The 17282-nt window shown below is 33.5% G+C and overlaps 1 protein-coding gene across 3 annotated transcripts in view; it reads right to left on the bottom strand.

Moving 5' to 3' along the window:
- Positions 1–17282, bottom strand: part of SLC4A7 (solute carrier family 4 member 7) — a 108874-nt gene that overhangs the window by 31065 nt on the left and 60527 nt on the right. For all 3 annotated transcript variants that reach the window (XM_059390810.1, XM_059390812.1, XM_059390811.1), the window contains 6 exons: positions 12984–13099; positions 10922–11079; positions 9067–9154; positions 8335–8481; positions 4093–4199; positions 1585–1759 (listed from right to left, as the gene is read on the bottom strand). In XM_059390810.1, coding sequence (XP_059246793.1) covers positions 1585–1759; positions 4093–4199; positions 8335–8481; positions 9067–9154; positions 10922–11079; positions 12984–13099 — 791 coding nt within the window. The remainder of the gene's footprint in view (positions 1–1584; positions 1760–4092; positions 4200–8334; positions 8482–9066; positions 9155–10921; positions 11080–12983; positions 13100–17282) is intronic.

Genomic DNA, 17282 nt, shown 5'->3' with positions numbered 1-17282 from the left:
TGACAGTGCCCATGTCTAATTTGCCATTTTTCTCCTCATTTTCATTCTTCCTCTAGTCCACAAATGTAACTTCCCACTTTTTCTCCTTTCCAGTCACTGTAAAATCTCTCCCTTGTTAACCTCATCTATTCCCAACCTTTGTTCTTCCTCCTTGCCACTCTACAAACTCTGGAACTGTACCTTCTACTTGAGGTTCCAATAAAGCACCTGAAAGCAAATGCATAATCTCCCACCACTCTCCTGTGCAATACTCCTGATTTCTCTGTTCCTGGTACTTCAGCTGCTACAGCTCTTCCTTGATCTCACTCACATGTGGCACAGCACACCATGACCTGTTACCTACATATACACTATCTTCTTCTCTTCGGTTAGGGTCCATTTCACAGCTGTCTACATTCCCCCAATGCTTCAAGCACTCCCACATGTACGTGGTACTAAACAGCAGGATGAGAAGGGCAGGCAGTGCTGGACAGTCAAAAAGCAAGCAGCATTTCCGTGATAGTAACAGACAGGACACATCTCCAGGGGACCAGCAGAGTTACATGTACAGTTTGAGACAGCATATAAAAGCAACTTACTAAAAATAGATTCCCTTGATACAATTACTGCAGAATAAGGTAAAAGAATCTAAATAATCAAAACCAGTATAGTTTCAAAGGAAATTTCAGTTGTCAAGTTTGTCTCAGGTTCAGCTCACGAAGTATTTTAATTGAATAATTATCATTACTTATTTAAATCGTTTATCTGTAAAAAATGAATTTCCTCCCAAGAGTAAATACAATTAAATAAAATACACTCAAGAATTACAAATAATCTCATTTACATGCCATTAAAATGTATATAAACAAAAAAATTAGTCTTTCAGCAGTTTACAAAGCACTGGATACTCTGTTATCATGCCTCCCACAGCCCCTTATACAGCATTACCAAGAACAAAAAAAATCATAAAAACTTTCATTTTAGTCATATCAAAATATGGGTGCAATTTTCAGTTATACTTTCTAATTAAAATGTTATCTACCTTCACAAAAATTTAATAACAGCAAAATAACACTAAAAATCCACCATTTGTCTACAACTTCTGAAGACTAGTTGTGGAGTCAGGGCCTACCCACCAGGGCTGATGAGTTAATAATTGCATGGCTCTAACTAATCCTATGATGCCTTACAGAATATCAAGTAGCCCTGCTGGTAAATTCCCCCACCCATGACCCACCCGGCATCAGTTCAATTTGTCTCCCACAGGCAACCCTTCCCCACTCCCCACAACAAAGACAGTACAAGCCTTTTACTCAATTTATAAAACCATTCATCCAGCAAGCCAGGTTAAACTTTTTTCTTTTTTTTTCTCTTTTTTCTTTTTTTATTTTATTTATTTTTTACCTCAACTGTGCATCTTCTCCTGCTCAAATGGCTTCCCCATGTTTTCCATAGCAATTACCTTTGGGGGAAGTCTGCTTTGGGACAGGTTAATCATGCTGTGGGTAGACTCTTCAAATGAAAGTATGAATAGTGAGACAAATGCATACACACACTTGCCTCTGAAGAGCTAAGAGCCTGGCCACTACCAATCTTTGTACTCACTATTCTGCCTTCTGTAGCTTCTCCAAGCAGCCCTCCAAAAGTGATTACAGGAGACATACAGGCACAGTATAGGAAAAGAATCGAGGCCAGGCACTGTAGACTTAATGCATCCTTGAAGTCACTCAAGAAAAAAGGTGTTTTCCTTTTGATGTCAAGTATCAAACCACCAAAAAGCCTAAATAGGTGAGATGAAACTCGTCAAACTGTACACTAGAGGATTCTAGCTAGTTCAAACTAAAACTATGGGCTACATAAAACTGCTTGTGCCTAGTGTTTCGTCAACAAAAATTAATATCCTATTTAAATCATGATATAAATTATAGAAGATACACTCATTTAGTCTAATCCACGGATAGAGGAAAGGCAGATCTCATTAAGTTAAAAGACACATAAACATCTGTATTTTATGGACTATATATTAAGAAGAGTGCAGGTAAATGATTTTATATGAGTAAATGTAATTTCAGACACAAATGCACAAGAAAATATACAATAAAATAAGTAAGACCTAACACTCCATTCATGAAAATGAGCATAAGCAATTCTATCAATTATTATCTACATTATAAATCTTAAAGGCAAATATCAGAAATACCAGGAAGGCAATTATAATATATATCCTAAGTCCCCCAAATACGCTTTAATATGAATATAGTATGTTGTGCTTAGACTCAGTCAGTAGTGAATTAAATAATTCTAATGACTTTTTTTTTTAATTTTTTATTTTTTATAAACATATATTTTTATCCCCAGGGGTACAGGTCTGTGAATCACCAGGTTTACACACTTCACAGCACTCACCAATCTAATGACTTTTAATATTAGTACCTCAATAACATAAGTATTTCTTGTCCAGGAGAAAAGCCTAAAAACCACTTCAGAGCATTAAATTTACTGAATATATACTCAAGTTCATGTACACATTAGTAAAACTAAGAGGTTTTAATTAGGAAATTTAAAATCTGTATTTGCACATTAAAGCCTTATCATTTTAATGTGTGGTTTTTGTTTTTTTTTAATCAGACTCTTATATACATCTTATACAAGCTCTGTGAAGGATAGGGGCTTTTTCTTGTTCACTGCCTTTATCACCAGTGTCTAGAACACTGTCTAGGACATAGTAGGTACTCAGTAAATACTAGAGACAACTCAGTAATTCAAAAAGGTTTTGTGACTCATAAAACATACAATCACTCTGTAGAAAATACACCAAAAAATTAATCTTATGCTTTAAAATGCTTTGGATGTTTCAAGGTTTATCATTCTACCTTTATTTAAAGTTAATACTGAAATAAATACTAAGCACACATTGATAAGTATAAGTTACTCTATAAAAAATGTGACAGCAAGGGAAATCAACTTGCAATAAAAAAGGTGCTAATCTAGAAAATAAAACTGTATATTCAAATCAACAACTGTTTTATATTTTATGGGAGGCTCTTGTGTGACCATGAAATCAATGGGAGTCCTACTTGGTATTTCTCAATCACTAACCCTATCTCAGTCAGAGATCTAAAGAAATAACACTAACAGGTAGTATTAGACCACCACTTTCCACACCAGGGCAATCATTATTCTCTATGATAGAGACTATCTCATATATATTCTACAGAGACTATTTTCTATTGTAGAGATTATAATACATTAGGCAATGAATAAACTGTAAGTTTTAAGTTTCTCTAAATTTTATATTCAGTATGCCATTTATTATTTTTCTTCTATATAGTATTCTTTAAGCATGTCATCAATGCCACCTAATAATGTTTCTGTATAAAATAGTTTGATTTGCTAAACAAGTATTTAAGATTCAAAATCTCTTCTGTTCACTCCACCACCAATACATAACTATATCAATATCCACATGATTTGCTATGGTATGGAAATACTGTAACATTTCTCTACTTCTACAAAATATTTTAAGACAATGTTTGCACCCAGCAATATTTCTGTATTTATTGCAAAAATTAACGTCTTCAATAGTTTTTCTAGCTAGGTTTCTAAAGCTTATTACCATGGTTTAATTATGCTTCACTCTCTAATTTTACATTATCTCCTGATATAATGCTCATTTAAGAGTTTTAAGTCTAGGCACACACACAGAAAATCTCAGTTACAATTTCTCTCTATTCCTGTAATTCTCTATCTTCATATGGAGAATTTTAATAGCACTCCACACCTTCTTCAAGAACCTTCTGTATGGGTAATGTAAATCATCCTATATACTATGTAACTGCTTAATATTCTTACTGTATGATCCATAATATTTTCACTTTAAATTAAAACCTGATACTCAAAGTCCAAGTATATATTAGTAAATTTATTTTAAAATGAATAATTTTTCTTAACATCATACATTTACAAAATACTTTTTTAAATATGAAAAAAAAACACTGTATAAGACTAACTTCCATATATTTAAAAAGAAAAAAAGAATTTTTATGCCTTCTTCATCAAATCAACCCCTAGCCCCCCAGAAGACTCCCACACTGAATCAGTATTTGTACCCACCGTCCAGTCCTCTGTAGCTCAGGCCCAGCATGGTGGTCGGCCTCTTTAGGAGTATCACCCAAGCTGGGGGCAGATCCATTGGGAAATACAGGAATCTTTCTCTTTTCCTGCATTTCACAAAAAACACATTTTCAGAATTCTGTTTTAAAAAAGCTAAGACGGTACCCTTGAATTAGAGGGAATAGGAGATCTTATGTTGATTACATATCTAATCAGTACTTCTAGAAAAAATGATTCTTAATATAAACTCCACTTTAAATAAACTGCACTTTAGAATGGCGTCTAATATTTGTCTCTATTAGTATTTATGCTTATGATTGGCTTTTCATATTTTGTATTTTAGTATCAAATATACGATGTATATTTATACAATTATATACTGATATATAATATCAAATATACTAATATATTTAATATCAAATATACTATGAAACACATTCATTCACACTATTTCAAATCAGCCATAGGAAAATAAGTATCCAATAAAGCATCTCTCCAACCAGAATATTTAAAATATTGTTCATGCTAACTAATGAAAAGTATTATTACATTAATAAAAAAGTAAATGCCATATTTATTTTACCAAACTACTTCTCTGAAGACATTAATACAAGAGTTATCTGTTAAAATACATTTTAATAAAAATAAATTTCCCATTAAACCTTATTACTAATTCAAGATTCTTATGATAAAGGATGTCCCTGCCCACCTCACCTGAAGATAAAAAAGCTAACTTCTAATTTGTTACTTATAGGGGTGAAAGGTTGTATGTGACACAGGGAGCAAGAGGGAAGGAGACAAAAAGAAAAACAGAAGAAAGAGAGAAAGGTGGGGGAGGAGTGTTCATCCTTGGATATCCCCTGAGTCAAAAGCTCTGAGTAAATTACAAACTTAAACTACGTGGTTTAAATGTTCAGTAGTAAAACTTATCTATAATTGTATGTTTGCCATTTGAAAATAAATTAAAACTAACATATCCTAGCTCAAAGAGGAAAGAGAGAACAAAATTACAGAATTCCTAAAAAACAAAAATAATGAAAAATATTATGTAATACAATCTATGGGATATAGCAAAAGCATCATTCAAGAAAATTAAGCACTTATATTAAGAAAAACAAAAGGATAAAAATAAATGAATTAAATATCTAACTCAGGAAATGTGAAAACAAAATTCTTTCATGAAGTGAATGGAATGAAATAAAATAGCTAAAAGCAGAAACTGAGCCACAAAATGCTTTTTTTAAAAAGGAAAAAATGAAATAAGTTGTAAAAAGCTGCTCTATTTGAAAAAATATAAACCATTAGCTAATACTCAGCAAAAGACATGACAAGGAGGCAACTTCAAACTGAGGGAAATTTTCTAAACACACACACACACACACAGACCATACTGTATAATGTTATCCAAATAAATTAAAAAACCTTGATGAAATGAGTAATATACAAATAATACAGAATTTCCCAAAACTGATACCAGAAAAACAGGAAATAGGTAATGTTTTAGGAAAACTTAAGATTGACCCCAGAAAAAAAAACAGAAAGCTTACACAAGCGAATCACCACAGAAGAAATAAGCATATTGCTGAAGCCCACCACACAAAGACTCAGAATCAGAACATTTTACAAAGGGATTCTTCCAAACTTTTAGAACCAAATCATTTCAAGCCATTTAAAGTTTTGACACCACAAGGAGAGGAAAATTTACAAATTTACCTTTATGAAACAAATGTAAAGCATGAATGGAGACAGCACAAAATACTGCAAACTAATCTACTTACAGTGATGCAAACAACTCAAACAAAATATTAGAGACAACCAGCACTTTGAAGCTGAGTCTGGGCTTATTCTATCAACACAAGAGTGTTTTCGTATCATATACTCCTTTACTATGGTTCACCAAAATAATCGGTAAATAAAATTCATACAATCATCTCTAGAGATGCTAACAGGCTATTTGAAAAAATTTAACACCCACTTATATTAAAATTATCAATGAAATAAAAATTAGGATACTTTCTTAGCATGATAAAAATGTGTATTTTGGCCTCCAATGTCAGTGACTTAATGAGAGAAACATTAAAAACATGGACTACAGTTCAGGGGCGCCTGGGTGGCTCAGTGGGTTAAAGCCTCTGCCTTCGGCTCAGGTCATGATCTCAGGGTCCTGGGATTGAGTCCCACATTGGGCTCTTTGCTCAGTGGGGAGCCTGGGCTTCTCCATCTCTCTCTCTCTGCCTCTCTGCCTACTTGTGATCTCTATCAAATAAATAAAAATAAAATCTTAAAAAAAAACCAAAAAAAAAAAAAAAAAAAAACCATGGACTACAGTTCAGAACAAATTCAGAAATGCCCATTTAGGGGCGCCTGGATGGCTCAGTGAGTTAAGCTCTGAGTTTCAGCTCAGGTCCCAGTTTCAGTGCCATGAGATGAAGCAGAGTCTGCTGGAGATTCTCTCCCTCTCCTTCTATCCCACCCACTCTACTCACATCTACACAGGAGTATTCTCTCTTTCTCTCTACAATAAATAAATAAATTTAAAAAAGAAAAGAAAAGAAATGCCCATGTAAAGTCAACTACCACTCAACACAATTAGACAATAGAAAATGTATTAGAGCTGGAAGAATGAGAAAAGGAGGGATAAAATTATCTGACTGCAGATGATATGACTGTAAAACTTACATACGATGAAAGAACTAGGAAGGGAGGAAGATCAGAAAGAAACATACAGCAACAAATAGCCTTCATAAATAGCCTTAATATTTACTTAAAATAGCGTTCATATTTACTTCATAAAAGTAAAAACTGGTGATATAATGAACAAAACCCTCATTTACAACAGAGACAATAAAGACAAAATGCTAATGAATACACTCACCAAGAAGTGTGTAAAGCGTAGATAAGGAGAACTTTATTGCATTCCTTAAGGACATAAGAACTGACTTGAAATAGGAAAACAAGTGGGGGAAAACATACCATATTCTTGAATGATTCAATGTTACAAAGATGTTAATTCTCCCTCAGTTCATTTACAAATTTCACAATTTTTGAAAAATCAGGTTTTATTTCTGGAAATTAAAGCTGATTTTAAAGCTTACATAGAAAAATAGACATGCAGAAACAGCAAAGAAAATTCAGAAAAGAAAAAGTAATAGGTCAAGAGGGAATCTAGACCTACTAGATATTCATATATGCTAAAAAGCCTCAGAAATTAAAGTGTGGAACTGGTCCATAAATAGACAGGCTATGGAAAAGAAATTCTAGAAACAGACTTGAATGAAAATGGAAATTTAGAAAATGTAAGGCAGCAGCACTTAACACTTAACTTTTTAATAAACTAGAACAAAAAGGCAGCTAAAAATTTAGATGAAAAATAAACATGGATGCATACTCCACATAATACACCATAATAAATTCCAAAGGATCAACAAGTGAGTTCAATACTAAGAAAAGGTGTTTTTTTTGAGGGGGGTTGGAGTGATGAACTACAGATTACCAAGAATATTCAACTTCACTAATTACATAAGTGTACATTAAAACCACTTTAAAGTACTTGACATAGTAGGATAAAGATAGCTATCAGACTGACAAATACTTAAAGTCTGACAACATAGTTAGTGAGGCTGTAGGGAAAGGCCATTCATCAGCGTGGGAGTCCAGAACAGTGCAACCCAGAAAGAAGGGATTCTGGTAGTATCAACTAAAATTATAAGTAAGTTCCCATGTGAGCCAGCAATCCTATTTCTGGGAATCTACCCTATAAATACACCTACCTAAGACTAAATTGGCATATCAATACTGTTCTATGCTTTGTAAAAGCAAAAGCCTAAGCCCAGGAAAAGCACAAACTACAGGATATCCATAAATGACCCATAACAAAGCTATGAGAAAATGAGAAATATTTCTAGGATATATTATGATCGAATCTCCAGGATATACTGTCATATGAAAAAAGCAAAGTGCAGAACAGTCGATGTGGTATGTTAACTTTTGGTAAGAAATTGAAAGAAATAGGACTGTATTCATATTTCCTTGTACTGAATGAAAATTAGAAGGATAAACAAAAAACTAATAATAAATGGTCCTCTCACAGGAGGTGGGTATAGAGTTTTATAAGAAGGTAAATGGAATATGGTAGGAGTTTACATTTTTATATATAGTTTTGATTTCTGAATCATAAAAATATTCAATTCAAAAATATTTTAACTAAGAAAAAGTAATTCACTGAATTGTGTAGATTCTTACCTGAGAAGGAACACTTTTTGGTGGCTCTATGCGTATTGAAGGATCCCACTCTCCTGGAGGTAGGACAGTTACTTGATCTAAAAATTCATCAATTCCAGATAAGAGGTCATTTCTGTCTTTTGCCTTATAGGCTACATCATGAAAAATCTACCAAAAAAAAAATGGGTAAAAGGATTTTAAAGCTGAAAGAAAATTCTACACATAGTAAATCCACTTTAGATATGATAAATAAGTCTAACACTTAATTACAAAATCTCTGCCCCAAATAGAGACAGCAGACCTGGTCAATATAAGTCATGTTCAGTGAAAAGGTTCAAAAACGGAAGAGAGAAATTATGGAGAAAAAAAAGCAAGAAGGGGGAAAAGACGAAATCCTGAGAAAAACCCAAAGAAATGATATCCTGAAATGCAGGATGGACAAAATTTCAAGAAAGTGGCCAATAACTCCAAATACGGGGGGATGGGGAGGAAGAGAAAAAGACCAAAAAGCATCCACTGATCTTGACAGAAAGGTCTCAAAGACCTTACCAAAGGCAAATAGTTGAAGCGATAATAAGATAAAACAGTACAGACAGCAAGGACAATTTTGTAAGCTTCACTATGAAGAAAAAGAAAACTAGAGTATGTTTCACAATCACTGCCCGCTTGAAAAGGATCTGAAATTCCACTTCTAAGAGATTTTATAATATGATATTCATAATGAGTATCTACCTCTTGGGACATTTTAATTACCTCATCTGTCATGAGAGTGGCTATTGATCTTCCAATTTCATGGTACTGTGGTGCCTTGCCTGCAGGACCCAGTAACAGAAACAAAAATCTAAAGAAACATTAAAATACACAGACTTTAATAAAAACAACATATACAAAAAGACCGAGGCAATCATAAAGAAATAATTCAAATATAAACACAGAAACAACGTTCAGATCTCTTTCCCACCTCCCACACTAATCAGTGAGAAAAAGATGACACTCTACTCACAGTAAAGCAGACCACAAAACTAATAAGCAAGGCATTCATAATCAACTTTCTACCAAGTTACTGCTCCCCATCTTCTTTAGGGTAAAAAAATAATTAGAGAATTGAGAGTTTTATGATAAAAGTTCCCATTTTCTTTACCCTTTTGAATCTGAATAAGCAATTTTATCTAATCTGTACTGATGAAAAAGTAAATTAGCGAATAATGGAAATACCAATCCCACTAAATACTTAGAAGTAAGGTTTACCTAATAAAATAGTACAGAGTATTCACAAAAAATTCATAATCCCTCAAATTATGGTCTGGATAAAGACTCTACTGCGGTAAGTAAGGGACTATGCAGGGGGCCTCGGTGGCTCAGTCTGGTTTTTCTTTCTTTTTTTTTTTTTTTTTTAAAGATTTTATTTATTTATTTGTCAGAGAGAGAGACAGAGAGGCAGAGGGAGAAGCAGGTTCCCCGCCGAGCAAGGAGCCCGATGTGGGACTTGATCCCAGGATGCTGGGATCATGACCTGATCTGAAGGCAACTGCTTAACCAACTGAGCCACCCAGGTGTCCCGGTGGCTCAGTCTATTAAGCATCTGCGGCTCAGGTCATGATCCCAAGCCAAGGTCCTGGGATGGAGCCCCAGCCCTCCTCAGCAAAAAGCCTGTCTCTACTTCATCTCTCTTTTTAAAAAAATGGAACTCTGCAAGGAAAAAGAATTTTTATTCACAACTCCACAAATTTAACATCAAATTTCATATTATTTTATTTTTTTAATTTATTCATAAATGACTAAATAAAAAGTATTTAACTTGGTACTTAGTTATATCCTCATTAACACTACAGTAAGATATTAATATTCACACCCAAATTGGAAGTGCTCATCTTCTTGTTTCATGAGAATTTAAATGTGAAGCTACAGAATTCTTTTTCTCACTTATCTTAATACAATACCATTAATGTAACCCAGGAAAACATACCAGAAATAGGCACATATACTCTAATCAAATTACAATTAATTCTTCATCTTTACTATTATAAAAAATGGTTTTTGAGTATTCTTAAAATTCTTATTTATAATTAAATTTATATAGTCAGTAGCTAATAAACGGATTATCCTATAACACAACTTGCTAATTCTTATGTATACTGAACAGAAATTTTTGGTCAGGTCAGAACAAAGCATTTTACCTAATTCAGAGGCATTTTATTACATTTAATCAACCCTATGAAGTAATCACATCTTCATTTTATAAATGAAGCTTAGGAAATTTAAGTCAGGCTTGACCTTCCCAGAAAAAGTGACCCAGCGAAGATTCAATTCCATTCTGACTCCACAGAAGATAATAGGTCTAAAATGATGAGCTGCCTTTTAAACCAAAGCTCCTAAAACACCAAACCTCTTATAAAGGTATAAATGCTAATTATTTTTTAAAAGGATGTTTTCTTTTTGTTTTTAATTCCAGAAAGATAACTCTTTTATGCTCTACTAGTCAAAGCATTCGGTGCAATGACAATATTAACAATTAAAATAAGCTTTTAAAAGCAAAAATGCTCCTTTTAACCAATAGATAAAATTTAACCACTGCAAATCTGAGAGTGTTAATCAGAACCAACTCTACCTCGTAGGAACAGGGACTTCAGTCAACCCTGAGAGGAGAACAGCAGGAGCCAGTCTCACAAATGCAATTATAGGTCTTTCCAAAAAGTCTACTTCTCCCACCAGAACATTGGATGCCTCGGCTCCCGAAGGAATTTTTCTCATGAAATTCATATCAACCTATTGACAAATAAATAATAATTAAAATCAAATTTGTATGGTATTTTTAAGTCTATTTAGAAGTAAATAGGAAAGAAAAACTCCTTTTAAGGCTACTATTTGCTAAAAAAAAACCAGTGATCTAATAGATGTAAAAACACCAAAATTCTCACACATATAAAGAATGGAGTAGACAAATACAAAAAAAGCAAGCAGAACACATCTATCAAACAATGCTCCCAACTGTTTTTTCTTTACTATTTCAGAGATCTAAATTTTCAAACATACAAACTAGAGAAAATTTTCAGTGATTATAGCACTATTCATTAAAAACTATTAAGGACAAAAATATATTCACAAACTAACAATGGCTCATGAAATTATACACAGTGTTAAAAATTATTCATTTCATGATTATTTTTGTTTAATCTTAGAAATGAATTAGCCCTTTTATATTTTACATATTTTGTTTTAAGTCCTTTTTATTTTAAAAAAGCTCTTGGTATTTTCATTAGGTGGCAAAAAACTGTTTTTATTTTTATTTAAAACTAAAGTAAATAGCCATCGCTAGTATAGATTTAGAGATAGTGCTATAAAATCAAATTTAGTAGTCTGTGTATAATTACAAAGAAAAGGTTATCAACATAATATCAAAGTATGGGAACTTCATTTCTATTCAGTTTCACACAAGTCACTAAACGACCACTTACAGGTCTATCTATGAGAAATGAAACCAGCACTTACAGCGGGCCTCTTGAGTCCCACACCCAGTGTGCCACAACTACAGTGCCAGGAGGCAGACTCCTGCCCAACAGGAGACAAGGAGGGGTACACAAGGATAGGCCAAGTAACAATAAGTAAAACTGTGACAGAGGAACAGAAATAAACGGCATCTGCCATGTCTAGAGGAGATGTCTAATGAAAATTACATTTATCCATTTAACCAGAATAAGCTGCAGTATGGTTACTAAACACTTTCCACTCATCTGAAATAACAGAGGTACCAGTAAAAATATGGTCAAGTTAGAATAGAAGAATTAAAAATACTTTTATAATTTTAGAGCAAGAAGCTCAAGCAACACTATACTGCAAATCATTTATTTATATTCCTTTTCTGCAAAATGTGATTTATAGATTTTATACCATAAGAGGCTTAAGAAAATAGTCACTTGAAATAGTCACATTTAATTTAAAGTCTTAAATTGGATACAATGATGTTAAAATAGAGTGTCTTACAGCAAACTAATCAGAAATTATAACAGCTACAAAGAATCAACTATTCAGAAGGAATATTCATAAAGTATGCTTTAAATTCAACTGCAATTTGAACTTAAGGGTTTTCTGCACAGTTCTTTTGAAATTTTGAGTTTTCTATTTTTATTTTACCTAAACACTCATCTACCAAAATAAAAAATCACAGCTGAGATAGGTAAGTTGTGTTTAAATCCATGCCTTTACCTACCCATGAGGATACACCAATATGTTTCCCAGGGACATTCCAGAAAATACTGACACTGTAAGACAGTAATTCTGGGATCTTATTACAGCCAAGAAAAGGCTGAATCACCAGTGCTGTAACATAATTCCCAGAATTATTCTTTCTGCTGGAAAGTAGCTCCAAAACAAATGACAAATTCAAAAGGTACTAAAGTTTCATGATATCTATGGGTAGGTAAGATGGAAAGACCATATTATTCACATATTCTTTTGTCAAAATTCCTGAAACTAGTAATTATAGAAAGATATTCAAATGCTCTTAAGACTGTTAACTTTCTCGTAATTTTTGACTTTAAGTATCACAAGTATCACATGTAGGCTTGTAATCACCAATCTATTAAAAAATTATTATAATCAGTGTTAATAAAGTCACATTGCTAGTGATTTTCTCAGTGATTAAGAAAATTTACCGGGAATGACAGAATTACCTTGCTGAAGTCAACGGTACTATTTTCTCTGCTTCCTCCACCTCCATTACCTTTAATTTCTCCACTTTTACTATTGTCCAGGTTTCCAGGTGCAGACTGTGGAGAGGCCAAAATACCTGTTTTTAAGAACCAAGATATTCCAAATCAGTAAGGAGGAAATTCACTTTGTAAACTGACTCTGCTCATATCCTGAAAGTGATAATTTATTAAAAGCAAATGTGCAAGGTTTAAAAAAAAAAAGTGCCAAGTGTTAGTATCATACCAGCAAGACTAGAATAACATTTTAAGCAATAATGAAGCTGTATATTTTAACATTTAAAAATAATATAATTGGAATTTACAAAAACGGTGGCCATTTGCAAAGAGAAGGAAAAAGTGAGTAGGTGAGGAACACAGAAAATGGAAGACCTGAGTCTGACTACACCACTACAAATAGTCAAGGAATGCACTTGCAATGTACATAAACACACATGCCAACTGCAGAGCTTAATGATGCCAAATTACACTTGGCATACTTACATCAGTGACAATATTTATTTTCTGATAAACTTTAAATGCAACTCAGAAAATCCAAGAGCTCCATCAACTAGATGTAGGTTAAATTTATCATAATCTTCCACCATAATGATTTCCTCAATAATTTCATTTCTCTTGAGTAGTATTTACATGCTGCCTACTGCCATTACTCCTAAGAAGTATAACTTGAAAATACAACAGCAATGTTTTTACAGTATAAATACAAAAGTGTTTTATAATCAAACACATCTGTGTTGAAATAAGCACCCTTTGCCACTTTGTAGCCGTATGACTTTAACTCACTCAACCTAAAAGCTCAGACAAATCTGTAAAATAAGCTTGTTTAGATTACAAATGATAGATATACATTCTATCATTAGTATGCTCATTTCAAGTGATATCAGCAGCAATATTTCACAACAATAAAATAATCTAAAAAAAAAACCTCTAGCCTATGACCAATTGTTATCCCTGTGAAGTCTGCAAAAAGCTCAAGTCTCAATGTTTATAAAGTACATAACACAGATTTCTACCACTAAATGTATCTCACTTTTTCAAAACACCCAGGATATTCTAGTTCAAGAATATAGCTTATTATTGTCCAAAACACTGAGCACAAGAAAAAATGTGGTAGGCTGACCTACAACAGACTTGACTTTTAGTTTTAACTCTGCCACTCACACAACAATCTAGCTACCCACAGAAATTCAATTAAGCAGTTTGTGCCTAAATCCTATAAACTTCAAAGTTAATATTGGTAAATTTCCTGAATTTTAAGCACATCGGATATATCTGATCCATGAGAGGGAATTTTCATTTTTCTAGAACATAGTGTGACTAATAATTGAATCTACGTCATTTGGGTTTACTACTCCAACGCAGTGACCAAAGACATTTGTGATATCCCCTTCCCTTGTTAAATACCTAAAATAGGATGTTATCATGACCCAAAAACCTAAAAATAAAAAGCATATATAACTGTTGGGGTGGCTGACTGGCTTGGTCAGTGGAGTGTGCAACTCCTGATCTTGGAGTTGTGGGTTTGAGCTCCACACTAGGTGTCAGATTACTTAAAAAAAAAAAAAAAATCTTAAAAAAAAAAAAAATTGTTTGCAAATATACAAACAATTTAGCAACATGCTCTGGAAGTGTTAAACAATTCTCAAATAAAAACTATATGCTAAAACTTATCTCATTTCTACCACCTTAGCTTAGCAGAATAGTTACTATGATTCCTCTTCTTTGACCTTTGCCTCTGAAATTCCAGAAGAGAGTCCATTCCTTTATTAAAATACATGCCCAGTTTGGCTGGGGAAGGCGGGGGGGGGGGGATGAGAAAAGGTTAACCAGTATTTTTCAGTGACATATATTCAGTCCACACATGTATAATCAAAAGAATATATATGCAATTTCCCAGAACAGTGTCAGCCACCAGATTTTAGAGAGAAGAGTAGAACGGAGACTATGGGGAGAATGTAAGGATATAGTGGGAGCAGGAAGAAGAAATGATGTGGAAATACAAAACTGATAAAGTTAGAATAGGATCTGAAGTCATCCAGCTAACCTGGTAATTCTAAACCTATTAGAACTGGCATAAGAAGTATACGTTAAAAGTTTTTCACCAGTATCTTCTCTATGTAGTCCTTCCCAATCTCAGCTAAGTTAAAGCTGTTTCTCAACCAGTAAAGGAAGTCTCCCTGCTTGTACAATAAATTCCAGTGCTCAGAATTAAATGAGTAAATTCCCCCAAATTAAAACTATCACAAGCACAGATAACTCAGAAAGACTGTACTTCTTGGCTTTAAGAAAAAACAATGTCTGTATATATATAAAATCAATACTCGGATTTAAAAATCATATTTTAGTAAATCTATTCTTTTGTCTTTACAGTTTTTCTCACAATAACATATCTACCTAGAGAAAGATAAATCCAAGATATCAGAGTCTTCTGCCACTAAAAGATTGAAAATAGAAGCAGCTGGAGCAGTGATGCACAAAGAGAAGATTCTGTCCCCCAAGAGACATCTGGCAATAGGGAGGGACATTTTTCATCACCACAACTAGGGAGTAATACTGGCAGCTAGTGCAGAGGCCAGAGATGCAGAAGAACATCCTACAATGCACATGATAGCCCCTCATGACAAAGACGAGTCCAGTGTCAACAGTGCCAAATTTGAAAAACAGGGAGTCAGAAGATAGTTACAAATACTAAAACTAAGCTTAACTCTTTTACATGTAATTATTCTCCAAAGCATAATAGGATACACCACTTTCTTTCTTACTATGGGTATGCACAAATCATGATCCCATGATACAAGATCTAGGACATCAGTCTCTTCAAAATGACGCTAAGGCCACTTTCCTCCTGTAACATAACAGCAGACTTCAAGGAAACTCAACCAGGGTTTCTAGGCGTTTTAAGCACCACAGGCAATCATACCAGGGAACAACATATAGCTGTTCCTATAATTTTAATCACATACTTTCTATACATGTCTTTTTAAACAGTAATTATGGGCTTTTTCTTGTCTTTAGAAATTGCTCTCTTTTCCCTCCCTTCTAATTTCTTTTCTTTAAATCTCATGGCATACTTACGGCAGAGGAGAAAAAAAAAAGCTGAATTTCTTCAATTTTCAGTTAATTGCTACCTTTATCTTCTTAACAACACGTCCTAACAAGCTACTGTAAAACCATGTATCATCTTCTAGTTTCCTTATAAAATTTATAATCCCTCATAGAAGCTGGTAAAAAAGAAATGTTCAGTATTACTGCGAGACAGAAGTAAAAACAAATGCGAAGGATTAACTTTAAAATCACTTGTCTTGGGGCACCTGGGTGGCTCAGTGGGTTAAAGCCTCTGCTTTCGGCTCAGGTCATGATCTCAGGGTTCTGGGATAGAGCCCCACATTGGTCTCTGCTCAGTGCGTAGCCTGCTTCTCCCTCTCTCTCTGCCTGCCTCTCTACCTACTTGCAATCTCTGTCAACTAAATAAATAAAAAATCTTTTAAAAAAATAATGACCTTTCTTCAAAGAAAAATAGTAAGTCTTGCTGGTTCTTTCTAATTAAGACTATTGATTACTTCTGAGTAAATAATTATAGGTATTTCTTTTTGTTCAGTTACCTCATTACTATACTATATATTTTCTACAAGGTATTAAAATCTACAATGATATATTATACTGTAGATTTTGCTGTGGATAGATCTGAGTTCAATTCCTGGTCATTTATGGCATGATCTTAATAAGTCTTTGTTTTCTTGATTTGTAAAATAGGGAATAACAAGAACCTCATCAAACTGTTAGGACAATTATAAATATATTTGAAAAGTAATACCACTGCATGTAGAACAAACTAGAAAACAATGGAAGCTATAACTATGGTCATAATTAATGTACAATGATTTAGCCACCATATGTCCATTTTTTACTTCTAGAAGTATGGGGTTTTTTTGGCAACTACAATAGGCCTTGATTAAACATACTTGGTATGTCTGGAGAAATTCAATACAGAGAAAGAGAAGTTTGTCATATATGATAGGATCTCGAGGATTTTTGTCAGAGGACTTAGGCTATCACTTACTAGTTCAATGATCCAGGGAGAAGTTCTCTAGCTTTTCTGAGTTTCTGAGTTTTAGAATCTGAGTTTCTGAAAAATGGGTGCATCCAACTAAATGACACAAATTTTTATACAAACTGAATAGCTAATACAATAAACATAAGTTATCAGTGAAGCATTAAATGTTATTGGTATTATGAAGAAATGAAAAAATACTTCTATGATTA

This window comes from Mustela nigripes, chromosome 2 (genome assembly GCF_022355385.1).
Source record: "Mustela nigripes isolate SB6536 chromosome 2, MUSNIG.SB6536, whole genome shotgun sequence".
In the NCBI taxonomy this organism is placed as follows: domain Eukaryota; kingdom Metazoa; phylum Chordata; class Mammalia; order Carnivora; family Mustelidae; genus Mustela; species Mustela nigripes.
The sequence above is the reverse complement of the archived record's forward strand: the minus strand, read 5'-3'. Positions and strand labels throughout refer to the sequence as shown.